The sequence below is a fragment of the Saccopteryx leptura genome, chromosome 6 (genome assembly GCF_036850995.1).
Source record: "Saccopteryx leptura isolate mSacLep1 chromosome 6, mSacLep1_pri_phased_curated, whole genome shotgun sequence".
NCBI classification, from domain to species: Eukaryota; Metazoa; Chordata; class Mammalia; order Chiroptera; family Emballonuridae; genus Saccopteryx; species Saccopteryx leptura.
Genome location: NC_089508.1, coordinates 1,352,427 through 1,366,781, shown reverse-complemented (window position 1 = coordinate 1,366,781; position 14,355 = coordinate 1,352,427). Strand labels below are relative to the sequence as shown.

Genomic DNA, 14,355 nt, shown 5'->3' with positions numbered 1-14,355 from the left:
TGTGCTGGGGCCTGAGGAAGGTGCCCTGCCTGTGCTGGGGCCCGGGGAAGGTGCCCTGCCTCAGGGGAGCCGGCCCTGCCTGTGCTGCGAGGCCACAGCAGACCTGGCCTCCGGGCAGGGAGGGCTCGGTCTCCTCAGGCCTTCAGAGAGAGAGAGAGTTGACCCATCTCTGGCCTCTGAATTGGGTGCTGTTGACCTCTGACACCAGTGGCCTGCCCACACTCTGGCCCTGTTTCCTGACCCCCTTCCTCCAGCTGTCCATCTCCCTGGTCCGGCCCTAGACCCTGTCATCCTGAGACTCAGCCTCCAGGAGCAGGCCCCAGGCCCCCGGGAGCGCCCTGCCTCTCAGCTCCCCCCCCCCCAGAGGTCCCCATTGACTGGCTGCCTCTCTTTGGACCCCTCTCCTGTCTGGTCAGCTGCACCCAAGGGGCTGGGTAGTGCTGGGCCGCCCGTGGCCAGGCCACCTACCACATTCCTTTCTGTTCTTGGCTGCTCCTGTCCCCTTGGTCCTTGCCCGAGCTGAGGCCTGTGTGTCAGTTCCCAGAGGAGGCGAGCATGCTGGCGTTCCTCACGGGCGGGCCTGAGTCTGCTCCTGTGCCCACCGCCCACCGGGCCCCGGCGCGGCCCTCCTTCCCCGGGCAGCCGGTCAGGTCCTCTGAGGAGCCGACACTCGTATGCGGTCAGGTGTCCAAGAAATTTGGGGAAGCCACTAGGGACAAAGGGGAATGGGTCAGGGCATGGGGGGGCCCCAGACCCCCCCAGGGGGTGGGAGTGGGGGGCAGGTGGGACAGGACCCAGCCGCATGTCTGCCAAGCTCCGTGGCTCTGTTCTGGACTCGATGCTGACACCATGTTGGTCCTAAGGGCCGCAGCTGGCCATCAGCTGGGCTCCAACAGCAGGAAGTCCGAGCACAGTCTTGTCAAGTGACCCCAAACCCGTGCCCAAGACCCACCCTTGTCACTCCTGTCGCCTCACGTGTCTGCATGGCTCACACTCTTGTCTTGGACCCGCACACTTCCTCTGGCCTCAGGAGTCACCCCTGCCCCAGCCAGCCCTGCCTGCTGCTGTCTTGTCCCCTGCAGCCCCTGCACACGCCCGCAGCCCGGTCCCCACACACGCCCGCTTCCTCGTCCCCGCACACCCGCAGCCTGGTCCCCACACCCCCCCGCTTCCTCGTCCCCGCACGCCCCCGCTTCCTCGTCCCGCACACACACCCCCGCTTCCTCGTCCCGCACACACCCCCGCTTCCTCGTCCCGCACACACGCCCGCTTCCTCGTCCCCACACACCCCCGCTTCCTCGTCCCCACACACACCCCCGCTTCCTCGTCCCCACACACACGCCCGCTTCCTCGTCCCCGCACACACCCCCGCTTCCTCGTCCCCGCACACACCCCCGCTTCCTCGTCCCCACACACCCCCCGCTTCCTCGTCCCGCACACACCCCCGCTTCCTCGTCCGCACACACGCCCGCTTCCTCGTCCCCACACACACCCCCGCTTCCTCGTCCCCACACACACCCCCGCTTCCTCGTCCCCGCACACACCCCCGCTTCCTCGTCCCCACACACACCCCCGCTTCCTCGTCCCCACACACACGCCCGCTTCCTCGTCCCCACACACACCCCCGCTTCCTCGTCCCCACACACCACCCCCGCTTCCTCGTCCCCACACACCCCCGCTTCCTCGTCCCCACACACCCCCGCTTCCTCGTCCCCACACCCCCCCGCTTCCTCGTCCCCACACACACCCCCGCTTCCTGGTCCCCACACACACCCCCGCTTCCTCGTCCCCACACACACCCCCGCTTCCTGGTCCCCACACACACCCCCGCTTCCTGGTCCCCACACACACCCCCGCTTCCTCGTCCCCACACACACCCCGCTTCCTCGTCCCCACACACACCCCCGCTTCCTCGTCCCCACACACACCCCCGCTTCCTCGTCCCCACACACCCCCACTTCCTCGTCCCCACACACACCCCCGCTTCCTCGTCCCCGCACACACCCCCGCTTCCTCGTCCCCACACACACCCCCGCTTCCTCGTCCCGCACACACACCCCCGCTTCCTCGTCCCGCACACACCCCCGCTTCCTCGTCCCGCACACACGCCCGCTTCCTCGTCCCCACACACACCCCCGCTTCCTCGTCCCCACACACACCCCCGCTTCCTCGTCCCCACACACCCCCGCTTCCTCGTCCCCATACACACCCCCGCTTCCTCGTCCCCACACACACCCCCGCTTCCTCGTCCCCACACACCTGCTTCCTCGTCCCCACACACACCCGCTTCCTCGTCCCACACACACCCGCTTCCTCGTCCCACACACACCCGCTTCCTCGTCCCCACACACACCCCCGCTTCCTCGTCCCCACACACACGCCCGCTTCCTCGTCCCCACACACACCCCCGCTTCCTCGTCCCCACACACACCCCCGCTTCCTCGTCCCCACACACGCCCGCTTCCTCGTCCCCACACACACCCCCGCTTCCTCGTCCCCACACACACCCCCGCTTCCTCGTCCCGCACACACCCCCGCTTCCTCGTCCGCACACACCCCCGCTTCCTCGTCCCCACACACACCCCCGCTTCCTCGTCCCCACACACACCCCCGCTTCCTCGTCCCCACACACACCCCCGCTTCCTCGTCCCCACACACACCCCCGCTTCCTCGTCCCCACACACACCCCCGCTTCCTCGTCCCCGCACACACACCCCCGCTTCCTCGTCCCCACACACACCCCCCGCTTCCTCGTCCCCGCACACACCCCCGCTTCCTCGTCCCCGCACACACCCCCGCTTCCTCGTCCCCGCACACACCCCCGCTTCCTCGTCCCCGCACACACGCCCGCTTCCTCGTCCCCACACACCCCCGCTTCCTGGTCCCCACACACACCCCCGCTTCCTCGTCCCCACACACACCCCCGCTTCCTCGTCCCCACACACACCCCCGCTTCCTCGTCCCCGCACACACCCCCGCTTCCTCGTCCCCGCACACACCCCCGCTTCCTCGTCCCCGCACACACCCCCGCTTCCTCGTCCCCACACACACCCCCGCTTCCTGGTCCCCGCACACACCCGCTTCCTCGTCCCCGCACACACCCCCGCTTCCTCGTCCCCGCACACACCCCCGCTTCCTCGTCCCCGCACACACCCCCGCTTCCTCGTCCCCACACACACCCCCGCTTCCTCGTCCCCACACACACCCCCGCTTCCTCGTCCCCACACACACCCCCGCTTCCTCGTCCCCCACACACCCCCGCTTCCTCGTCCCGCACACACGCCCGCTTCCTCGTCCCGCACACACACCCCCGCTTCCTCGTCCCCACACACACGCCCGCTTCCTCGTCCCGCACATGCCCGCAGCCTGGTCCCCACACGCGCCCGCAGCCTGGTCCCCACACACGCCCGCTTCCTCGTCCCGCACACGCCCGCAGCCCGGTCCCCACACATGCCCGCTTCCTCGTCCCGCACACACACGCCCGCTTCCTCGTCCCCACACACACGCCCGCTTCCTCGTCCCGCACACGCCCGCAGCCCGGTCCCCACACATGCCCGCTTCCACAGAGCGATGGCCTGGCCCACTGGCCCAGAGGCTCGTTGACACATTTGTTTTTGTGCATACCTGTGCGTTTCCCAGCGTGCTTGTAGACTAGTGCTAATGTCCCCACCCTGGGACCCTGCCACCACGTTTCCTTCCTTTGGGGACCTTTGTGGAGCGGTCACCTGTCCCGCCTGCGTTTTCAGTAGTGCCTGGGTCTTGTGCGCCCTTCCTGGCCCATCCGGTCTCCTCGCCACTGCTGTTTCTCTGTGGTGCTGTAGACGGGCCCATTGCCCTCCTCTCAGATTTCCAGGGCAGTGGGGGATCAGAGGATGTGGACCTTTGTAAGGCTCTTGACAAATCTCCCCGTGCTGCCCTTGGGAGATTGTGTCCTCTGTCCCCAGCCTGTGCTCCCTGTCCTGAGTTTGAAGATAAGGTGCCGTGACCTTGCCTAGCTGGAGTCTCTGTGAGACCCCCCCTTTGAATGAGATGCTGTCTTCTCTCCCAGGGCTCCAAGCGCATCCTGCGGTCCCACGAGATTGTGCTGCCCCCCAGTGGACAAGTGGAGACCGACCTGGCGCTGACCTTCTCTCTGCAGGTGGGCGCTCACCTCCCCTGCACCCTCTGTCTGAAGTGGCCGGAAGCGTGCCTCAGTTTATTAGGTTGGGATTTTCATCTCGTTCTCGTGATGAGGAGAATGGGGTGAGGTTGGAAACGAGCCTCCCAAGTAGTTAAGGTCATCCTTGTCTCGTGTCTGGAAGAGATGGGGAGGAGGAGGATGTGGGAACTCAGTCGTGGAAGGGCCGGCCTCTGGTTTCCGGGCTGTGCTGGCAGTGAGTGTGGCTCAGTTCACAGCGGAACACCCCAGAACAAAACAGAAACGCCCCTGGACTCTGTCCGGAGTGCCAGCGAGCCCTGAACTGGCCCAGAGGGCAGTTGTCCTGCCTGTTTCTCTGCCGGGCTGTGCAGAGATCCGTGGCACTTGCATCCGGCGGACTCAACCCCTTCTTGCTTCGCACGTGCTATAAACAGTCACGCTGCGGCACACACGTATGCCATTACAGCTCCCCTTCCTCGTCATCGTGAGTGCGTAAGATGCCCTGTGGCCTCGTGAGACCCCGTGGCCTCGTGAGACCCCGAGTCCCCAAGGCCAACTCCCACCTGGCGCCCAGCTCCGCCCTGGGGCCCAGCTCCACCCTGGGGCCCAGCTCCACCCTGGGGCGGGTCCTCTGGTCACGGCACTGACGGCACGTCTGGGTTCTGTGCTGATTCTCTGACTTGGGAGGGGTCCAGGCTTATTGGAGTATAACTTATAAAATGTACAACTCATCCTTTTGAATATACGGCTCCCCGAGTTTTCAGAAGTGTGCGCAGGTGTGTGATCACCACCACCACAGTCAGGCTGCAGGGCAGTCTCATCACCCGACTCTTGAGACTGGTTTTCATTTGTGAACGTTAATGAGTCTTGTGCACGTTCACTTCCTGCACACAAACTCTGCTCCCCTCCCACGAGTGACCGGGACAGCCTGTCCCCCCATGTGTGGAATCTGTCACAGACACCTAACGCCCTCAGCAGTCCACGTGTCCGCCAGTAGTAGCTTTTAGTGTCCACTGGGGCCATGATGAGCCAGCGCTGACCTCCAGGGTGACCCTTTGACCTCTCGGGTTGGGCTGGCGTGGACAGCAGTGTGCCCCTCCCCTGCAGTACCCCCACTTCCTGAAGAGAGAGGGCAACAAGCTGCAGATCATGCTGCAGCGGAGGAAACGCTACAAGAACCGGACCTTCCTGGGCTACAAGACGCTGGCTGCGGGCACCATCCACATGGCGGAGGTGAGGCTCCAGGGGGGCCCCGCGCCCCCCACATGGGCTCCACCGGGCTGTGACCCCTGGTTCAGGGTCACTCTTGCCCTGGAGAGAGTGGGACCTGTGCCTTCCCAGGACAGGTCACATTCACTTCCCCACAAGTGCCCCACCCCCAGTGGTCCCTGCTGGGGCGTCCGCATCCAGCAGGACGGCCACAGTGGCCCAGGGGCTGCGCAGGCGGCCAGCATGTGCTCCGGGTGGGTCGTGTGATGGGAGGTCCGAGAGGTGAGGGAATGGGGTAGTGCGTCCAAATGGAACCTACTGCCCAGCAGCACCTGCCCTGGAGGACTGGGCATCCAGGTGTCATGCGGGGGTGCAGGTGGAGACAGCCCCTAGGCTGGGCTCGTGGGGCCATGAGGAGCTGCAGCCTGGGCCCCGGGGGGGCAGCGAGGGCCTGCGTGTGCTCTGCACTTCGGAGCCTTCACCATCGCAGGGCTGTATGCAGGGTGTCGAGTAGCACTGAACAGGGCCCCGGGGGGGCAGCGAGGGCCTGCGTGTGCTCTGCACTTCGGAGCCTTCACCATCGCAGGGCTGTATGCAGGTGTCGAGTAGCCCTGAACAGGGCCCGGGGGGGGCAGCGAGGGCCTTCACCATCGCAGGGCTGTATGCAGGTGTCGAGTAGCCCTGAACAGGGCCCGGGGGGGGCAGCGAGGGCCTTCACCATCGCAGGGCTGTATGCAGGGTGTCGAGTAGCACTGAACAGGGCCATGGGGGGTAGCTGCATCCATGGTCCTCACATATATGTGGCCACGTCCTGGGATCGGTGGTTATGTCTGGAGCTGCTGTCTTCACGCAGATTGCTTCTGTGTGGTCCCTGAACAGCGGGGCAATGGACCCTCCTCTCCGACAACCTCTAGTCCCTTAGTGGCTGAGCCTGTTGCTGACCTTGTCAGCTTGGCCAGCCTGCTCTCTCCTGGCCAGCCCCCCCAGCTCCCACCCGCTGCACCCCTGCTCCATGGTCCTGTCTGGAATGTGCCCCCGCAGGTGATGCAGCGCCCCCCGGAGGGCGGCCAGGTGCTGAGCCTCTGCAGCAGCGTCAAGGAGGCCTCTGCCAAGGTGGCCGAGATCTGGATCTTCTCCCTGTCCAGCCAGCCCATCGACCACGAGGACAGCGCCATGCAGGCCGGCCCCAAGGCCAAGTCCACGGGTGAGTGCAGCCGTGGGTGGTGTCTGCTTCTCGGACTCTGACGCCTCCTGGCCACCTCCTCCTGTGTTTGAGACTCGGGGGAGGGGAGTAGGGTTTGTGGTGTCCCAGGCCTGCCCCCCACAGCCGCAGCTTCGTCAGCCAGAGGATGTCATGGGGTCGACCACGGTGCCTTCTAGGACCTAGGCCAGGGGTCCCCAAACTGCGGCCCCCTGAGGTCATTTATCTGGCCCACAACGCAATTCCACAAGGAGCACCTCTTTCATTGGTACTCAGTGAGAGGAGCACATTGACCATCTCATTAGCCAAAAGCAGGCCCATAGTTCCCATTGAAATACTGGTCAGTTTGTTGATTTAAATTTACTTTTCTTTATTGTAAATATTGTATTTGTTCCCGTTTTGTTTTTTTACTTTAAAATAAGATATGTGCAGTGTGCATAGGGATTTTTTCATAGTTTTTTTTCTAGTCTGGCCCTTCAACGGTCTGAGGGACAGTGAACTGGCCCTCTGTGTAAAAAGTGTGGGGACCCCTGATCTTGGCACAGGTCCTGGCATGACCTGTGACCAGCATCACAGGGGGTTGTTGTCCCCGGGGGGTGAGGGACAGGCGGGGTGCCCACCTAAGCAGAGATCCAGGCTGACAGGTGTGCTGGGCAGGAAGGGGCTCTGGGGTGGAGCGGGGGACCTGATGGCAGAGAAGGCTGCCACCCATCCCCACCCCTGCCAGGGCCGGTAGGCTCCTCCCTGCTGCCTGGGGCTGTCTCCTCCACACCCTCTGCAGCAGGGACCTGTCACTGGGTTATGGCCTCATTGCCTGGACACCGGGCGGAATTCCGGGGCGCTGACCCTTCCGTGTGCTCGTTCCGCAGATAACTACTCTGAGGAGGAATATGAGAGCTTCTCCTCCGAGCAGGAGGCCAGCGACGATGCCGCCCATGGGCAGGTAGCTGGCTGCGTGTGGCGGGACCCCAGCTCCGTGAAGACCCCCAGTGGGTGGGCCCAGGACCCTCCGGAGCTGCCATCAGGGGGTGGCACCCGGTTGGGTGGCTGGGAAGGAGCCCGGCCCTGAGGGCCTGGGCCAGCGCTCAGGGGCACCTGGGGGACGGCTTCTCCTGTCGGCGCAGGGAGGGAGGGCGTCCCCCCGCCCCCCCCCCACAGCGGCCCTGGCCTCAGGCGCCTGTCTTGGCAGGAGCTGGACGAGGACGACTTCGATGTGGGGAAGCCCAAGAAGCAGCGGAGATCGATAGTAAGAACGACGTCCATGACCAGGGTCGGTGGAATCTGGTTTTACTAACATTGGGGAACTGGGGGCGGGGTGGGGGATGGACCCAGCCAGGGCAGCCGGCCATGTGGACCTCGGCAGGGTCAGGAAGGGAGTGGCCATCCTGGTTGCATGGGCACATGTCTGGCCTCTCCTGAGGTGCCGTCTCTTCCCCTAGAAGGGATGGAAGGTGGGGAGAGGCAGTTAGCTTGGGCACCCCTGGCAGGTACGAGTCAGGTAGGGCATCACCGACTGCCCCAGATTAGCTGTCCCCACCCCACTTATGCCCAGACCGGCCTGTGTGAGGCCAGTCCCGCTTCTGTTTAACGTCCAGCCTGCCCAGCAGGGACCCAGGGGGCTTGGCGGGGCTGTTCGGCTTCTCTAGGAGGAAGCCGCAGGCAGGGGCCTCAGCCTGTCACAAAAACGTCCCCTACTGGTTCCTGGAGCTTCTGCAAGAGCTCACAGCTGTTCCCCGTGAGCCTGCCCAGCCCCCCACCCACCCCCCCGCCTGGCAGGGCAGTGGCTGGCCTTGGAAGCTCTGGTGTGACAACTGTGGACAGAAGCCACAGCTGCCTCCTCTCACGTGCTGGCGGGCCAGGGCTGGTCCCACTGTGTCAGGGGCAGCTGCCCCCACAGCTGTGGAGGAGGAGCGCGGGGTGTGAGGGTCCCCTTCTTTAGGGTCGACTCCCCCACAAGGGGGCTGAGAGTGGCCAGAGCTGAGCCCTCACCACCCCCTGCCCTCCTGAGTCCAGCCAGGGGAGACGGTGCCTTGGGAAGGGGCCAGTGTCCTGGGAAGGGTGGGCGGCCACATTTGGTCTAGCCCTCTGGAAGAACCATCAAGTCGGGTCCCCCTTCCCTGGGTCTGTTTCTGAGTGTGACCACAGCGTGGTTTAAATGCTTGTGGAAACGTGCTTGTTGTCATTAAACTTTCCAGAGTACTTTTTTTTTTTTTTTTAATTCTGAAGCTGGAAACTGGGAGAGACAGTCAGACAGACTCCTGCATGCGCCCGACTGGGATCCACCCGGCACACCCACCAGGGGCGATGCTCTGCCCATCAGGGGGCGATGCTCTGCCCCTCCGGGGCGTTGCTCTGCCGTGACCAGAGCCACTCTAGCACCTGGGGCAGAGGCCAAGGAGCCATCCCCAGCACCCGGGCCATCTTTGCTCCAATGGAGCCTTAGCTGTGGGAGGGGAAGAGAGAGACAGAGAGGAAGGAGAGGGGGAGGGGTGGAGAAGCAGATGGGCGCTTCTCCTGTGTGCCCTGGCCGGGAATCGAGCCCGGGACCCCTGCACGCCAGGCCGACGCTCTACCACTGAGCCAACCGGCCAGGGCCAAGCTTTCCAGAGTACTTTTGAGTTGGTAAATACCGCAGCCGGTTTAAGCCACACTGGTGGCCAGGCTGGCCTCGCAGGTCCTCCTCGGGGACGTGGCTCTGTGGTTCTGACTCGGTCCCGTCGTCTTGCAGCAACAGAACTTCAAGCAGAAAGTCGTGGCCCTGCTGCGCAGGTTTAAGGTGTCGGACGAGGTGAGTGCGCCGCGCAGCCCAGCCCACCGTCCCCCCGCGCCCTCCCCCACCCTCTCTGCCCAGTGCTGTGTCTGCGGAGCTGCTGGTGCTGATGCCCCCCCAGGGCACTTCCAGGCTCGGGCAGAGGGCCCGCGAGACCACCTGCTGTGTTTCTTTCATTTTAACTGTGTGGAGTGCTGTATTCTGTATTTTCTTATAAATCGCTTTTTTTGGAGCAGTTTCAGGTTCATCATGAAATCAAGCAGAAAGTACAGATGCCATATGTCCCCCCACACACAGCCCTCCCCCCACAGTCTCCCCGCTGTCAACATACCAGGTGCTGGCCATTTCTTCTTTTAGCTTTTATTCTCGTCTCCAAATTTCTGTGATGAGTTTGCATAATAACTTTTAACACTGGGAAAAAAATACCTTTTTTATTTAATTTGGTCAGAGGAAAATTAGTCCCAGGTTTAGGACCCACCCCAGAGAGGTGGGGCGTAAGTGTCTGAGCCCCAGGTGTCCAGGAGTGGTCACCACACACGGTCATGATAGCTCGGGGTGAGCAGAGCTGCCCCCGTGGTGGCGCTCGACCAGGTCCAGCTCCGTCCCCCACAGCCGCGTGCAGTTCAGCCGCACCCTGTCCCAGCCCAGCTGCCTTTCTGCAGAGGTCAGTCAGCTGTCGTAAAACTTGTGTGGAGACGCAGGGGATGACGTGAGTGGACTGAAGGCAGCAGCCCGGGGAAGAGCCGTGTCGGAGGACTCACTCTGTGACCCACGATGGACTGCAAGGCTGCAGCCCGGGGAAGAGCCGTGTTGGAGGACTCGCTCTGTGACCCACGATGGACTGCAGGGCTGCAGCCCGGGGAAGAGCCGTGTCGGAGGACTCACTCTGTGACCCACGATGGACTGCAGGGCTGCAGCCCGGGGAAGAGCCGTGTCGGAGGACTCACTCTGTGACCCACGATGGACTGCAGGGCTGCAGCCCGGGGAAGAGCCGTGTCGGAGGACTCGCTCTGTGACCCACGATGGACTGCAGGGCTGCAGCAGTCGGCTCCGTTTGTGCGTCCGTGGAGCAGAGTTAGGAGTCCAGAAATGAGTCCTGTTCAGAGCGGTTTGATTTCCACAGGATGCTAAGGCCACCCAGTGGGGAAAAGCAGCGTGGTTTCAGCAAATATTGTTGGAACAACCGGACACCCACGTGCTAAAGAATGAAGTTCAGTCCCTACCCCACACCTGCAGAAAAACCAATGCAGATCGGATCAAAGATCAATGTAAGAGCTGAAACTATAAAACGCCCCAAAGAAAACATGGGTTGGTCGAACCTCAGGCGAGTGGTACCCGTCCAGGTTGAAAACCGCTCCAGATGCCCTCGAGAGAACGCAACATCATCTCATCAGACAGGAGAACATTTTTGCAAGGCACACATCTGTGACTTGTATCCAGAATGTATAGAGTAAACGGACAACTCAGAAAGGCCACCCATTAACAAAATTACTGGCTCAGTTCACAGTTTGTCAAAAGACCTGACTTGGACGTTCTCCAGAGAAGATCCACGAACAGCTGTAAGTCCGTAGAAAGATGTCTGGCATCCCTGGCCGTGAGGGAGACACCAGGCGGCCGCAGCCTGAGGAGGTGGGACGATGGCACCCTGGATGCCGCCCGGCGTCCCCTCCAGAAGTTAAACGTGTGTCTGGGTTTTGCCTGCGAGGGTGGAGCTAGGAGCACGCCAAGACCCCCCAGCGGTCACAGCAGCATCGCTTGTACCAGTGGACACTGGAATTCCGCGTCCGTCCATCCTCTGTCTCCTGGCATGTGGCCCGTCCTCGGAAGGGCCTCTGCTGTTGGCAGACACACAGGATGTCCCTGAAGGACACAGCGCTAGGCTGTGTGCTGCATGACCCCACATCTGTGACCTTTGGGGAAAGGCCAAACACACGGGACAGAGGAGTGAGGGGACTGGGAGCGGGTCAGGGTGGGGGGACAGAGGAGTGAGGGGACTGGGAGTGGGTCAGGGGGGGGACAGAGGAGTGAGGGGACTGGGAGTGGGTCAGGAGGGGGACAGAGGAGTGAGGGGACTGGAAGCAGACCAGGGGGGGGACAGAGGAGTGAGGGGACTGGGAGCGGGTCAGGGGGACAGAGGAGTGAGGGGACTGGGAGCAGGTCAGGGGGGGACAGAGGAGTGAGGGGACTGGGAGTGGGTCAGGGGGGACAGAGGAGTGAGGGGACTGGGAGCGGGTCAGGGGGACAGAGGAGTGAGGGGACTGGGAGCGGGTCAGGGGGGGACAGAGGAGTGAGGGGACTGGGAGTGGGTCAGGGGGGGACAGAGGAGTGAGGGGACTGGGAGCAAGTCAGGGGGGGACAGAGTGAGGGGACTGGGAGCGGGTCAGGGGGGGGACAGAGAAGTGAGGGGACTGGGAGCGGGTCAGGGGGACAGAGGAGTGAGGGGACTGGGAGTGGACCAGGGGGGACAGAGGAGTGAGGGGACTGGGAGCGGGTCAGGGGGACGGAGGAGTGAGGGGACTGGGAGTGGGTCAGGGGGGACAGGAGTGAGGGGACTGGGAGTGGGTCAGAAGGGGACAGAGGAGGGAGGGGACTGGGAGCGGGTCAGGGGGGGACAGAGGAGTGAGGGGACTGGGAGCGGGTCAGGGGGGGGACAGAGGAGTGAGGGGACTGGAAGCGGGTCAGGGGGACAGGAGTGAGGGGACTGGGAGTGGGTCAGGGGGGACAGAGGAGTGAGGGGACTGGGAGCGGGTCAGGGGGGGGGACAGAGGAGTGAGGGGACTGGGAGCGGGTCAGGGGGGGGACAGAGGAGTGAGGGGACTGGGAGCGGGTCAGGGGGGACAGAGGAGTGAGGGGACTGGGAGTGGGTCAGGGGGACAGAGGAGTGAGGGGACTGGGAGCGGGTCAGGGGCGGGGACAGAGGAGTGAGGGAACTGGGAGCGGGTCAGGGGGGACAGAGGAGTGAGGGGACTGGGAGCGGGTCAGGGGGACAGAGGAGTGAGGGGACTGGGAGCGGGTCGGGGGACAGAGGAGTGAGGGGACTGGGAGTGGACCAGGGGGGACAGAGGAGTGAGGGGACTGGGAGTGGACCAGGGGGGACAGAGGAGTGAGGGGACTGGGAGCGGGTCAGGGGAGACAGAGGAGTGAGGGAACTGGGAGCGGGTCAGGGGGGACAGAGGAGTGAGGGAACTGGGAGCGGGTCAGGGGAGACAGAGGAGTGAGGGAACTGGGAGTGGGTCAGGGGGGGGGACAGAGGAGTGAGGGGACTGGGAGCGGGTCAGGGGGACAGAGGAGTGAGGGGACTGGGAGTGGACCAGGAGGGGGGACAGAGGAGTGAGGGGACTGGGAGCGGGTCAGGGGGACAGAGGAGTGAGGGGACTGGGAGCGGGTCAGGGGGACAGAGGAGTGAGGGGACTGGGAGTGGACCAGGGGGGACAGAGGAGTGAGGGGACTGGGAGTGGACCAGGGGGGACAGAGGAGTGAGGGGACTGGGAGCGGGTCAGGGGAGACAGAGGAGTGAGGGAACTGGGAGCGGGTCAGGGGGGGGACAGAGGAGTGAGGGGACTGGGAGCGGGTCAGGGGGGGGACAGAGGAGTGAGGGGACTGGGAGCGGGTCAGGGGAGACAGAGGAGTGAGGGAACTGGGAGTGGGTCAGGGGGGACAGAGGAGTGAGGGGACTGGGAGCGGGTCAGGGGAGACAGAGGAGTGAGGGGACTGGGAGTGGGTCAGGGGGAGGGACAGAGGAGTGAGGGGACTGGAAGCAGACCAGGGGGGGACAGAGGAGTGAGGGGACTGGGAGTGGACCAGGGGGACAGAGGAGTGAGGGGACTAGGAGCGGGTCAGGGGGGGGGACAGAGGAGTGAGGGGACTGGGAGCAAGTCAGGGGGACAGAGGAGTGAGGGGACTGGGAGTGGGTCAGGGGGGGGGACAGAGGAGTGAGGGGACTGGAAGCGGGTCAGGGGGACAGAGGAGTGAGGGGACTGGGAGTGGGTCAGGGGGGGGACAGAGGAGTGAGGGGACTGGGAGCAAGTCAGGGGGACAGAGGAGTGAGGGGACTGGGAGTGGGTCAGGGGGGACAGAGGAGTGAGGGGACTGGGAGCGGGTCAGGGGGGGGGACAGAGGAGTGAGGGGACTGGGAGCAAGTCAGGGGGACAGAGGAGTGAGGGGACTGGGAGTGGGTCAGGGGGGGGGACAGAGGAGTGAGGGGACTGGAAGCGGGTCAGGGGGACAGAGGAGTGAGGGGACTGGGAGCGGGTCAGGGAGACAGAGGAGTGAGGGGACTGGGAGCGGGTCAGGGGGGGGGACAGAGGAGTGAGGGGACTGGGAGCAAGTCAGGGGGACAGAGGAGTGAGGGGACTGGGAGTGGGTCAGGGGGGGGGACAGAGGAGTGAGGGGACTGGAAGCGGGTCAGGGGGACAGAGGAGTGAGGGGACTGGGAGTGGGTCAGGGGGGGGGACAGAGGAGTGAGGGAACTGGGAGTGGGTCAGGGGGGGGACAGAGGAGTGAGGGGACTGGGAGTGGGTCAGGGGGGGGGACAGAGGAGTGAGGGAACTGGGAGTGGGTCAGGGGGGGGGACAGAGGAGTGAGGGGACAGGGAGTGGGTCAGGGGGGGGGACAGAGGAGTGAGGGGACTGGGAGTGGGTCAGGGGGGGGGACAGAGGAGTGAGGGAACTGGGAGTGGGTCAGGGGGGGACAGAGGAGTGAGGGGACAGGGAGTGGGTCAGGGGGGGGGGACAGAGGAGTGAGGGGACTGGGAGCGGGTCAGGGGAGACAGAGGAGTGAGGGAACTGGGAGCGGGTCAGGGGGGGGACAGAGGAGTGAGGGGACTGGGAGTGGACCAGGGGGGACAGAGGAGTGAGGGGACTGGGAGTGGGTCAGGGGAGACAGAGGAGTGAGGGAACTGGGAGTGGGTCAGGGGAGACAGAGGAGTGAGGGAACTGGGAGTGGGTCAGGGGAGACAGAGGAGTGAGGGGACTGGGAGTGGGTCAGGGGGGGGACAGAGGAGTGAGGGGACTGGAAGCAGACCAGGGGGGGACAGAG

At 64.2% G+C, this 14,355-nt stretch overlaps 1 protein-coding gene across 1 annotated transcript in view; it reads left to right on the top strand.

The window, feature by feature from the left end:
* Positions 1-14,355, top strand: part of PACS2 (phosphofurin acidic cluster sorting protein 2) — a 62,790-nt gene that overhangs the window by 31,744 nt on the left and 16,691 nt on the right. Inside the window, 6 exon segments of the mRNA XM_066342097.1 lie at positions 4,049-4,138; positions 5,246-5,371; positions 6,389-6,551; positions 7,418-7,491; positions 7,738-7,818; positions 9,277-9,336. Coding sequence (XP_066198194.1) covers positions 4,049-4,138; positions 5,246-5,371; positions 6,389-6,551; positions 7,418-7,491; positions 7,738-7,818; positions 9,277-9,336 — 594 coding nt within the window.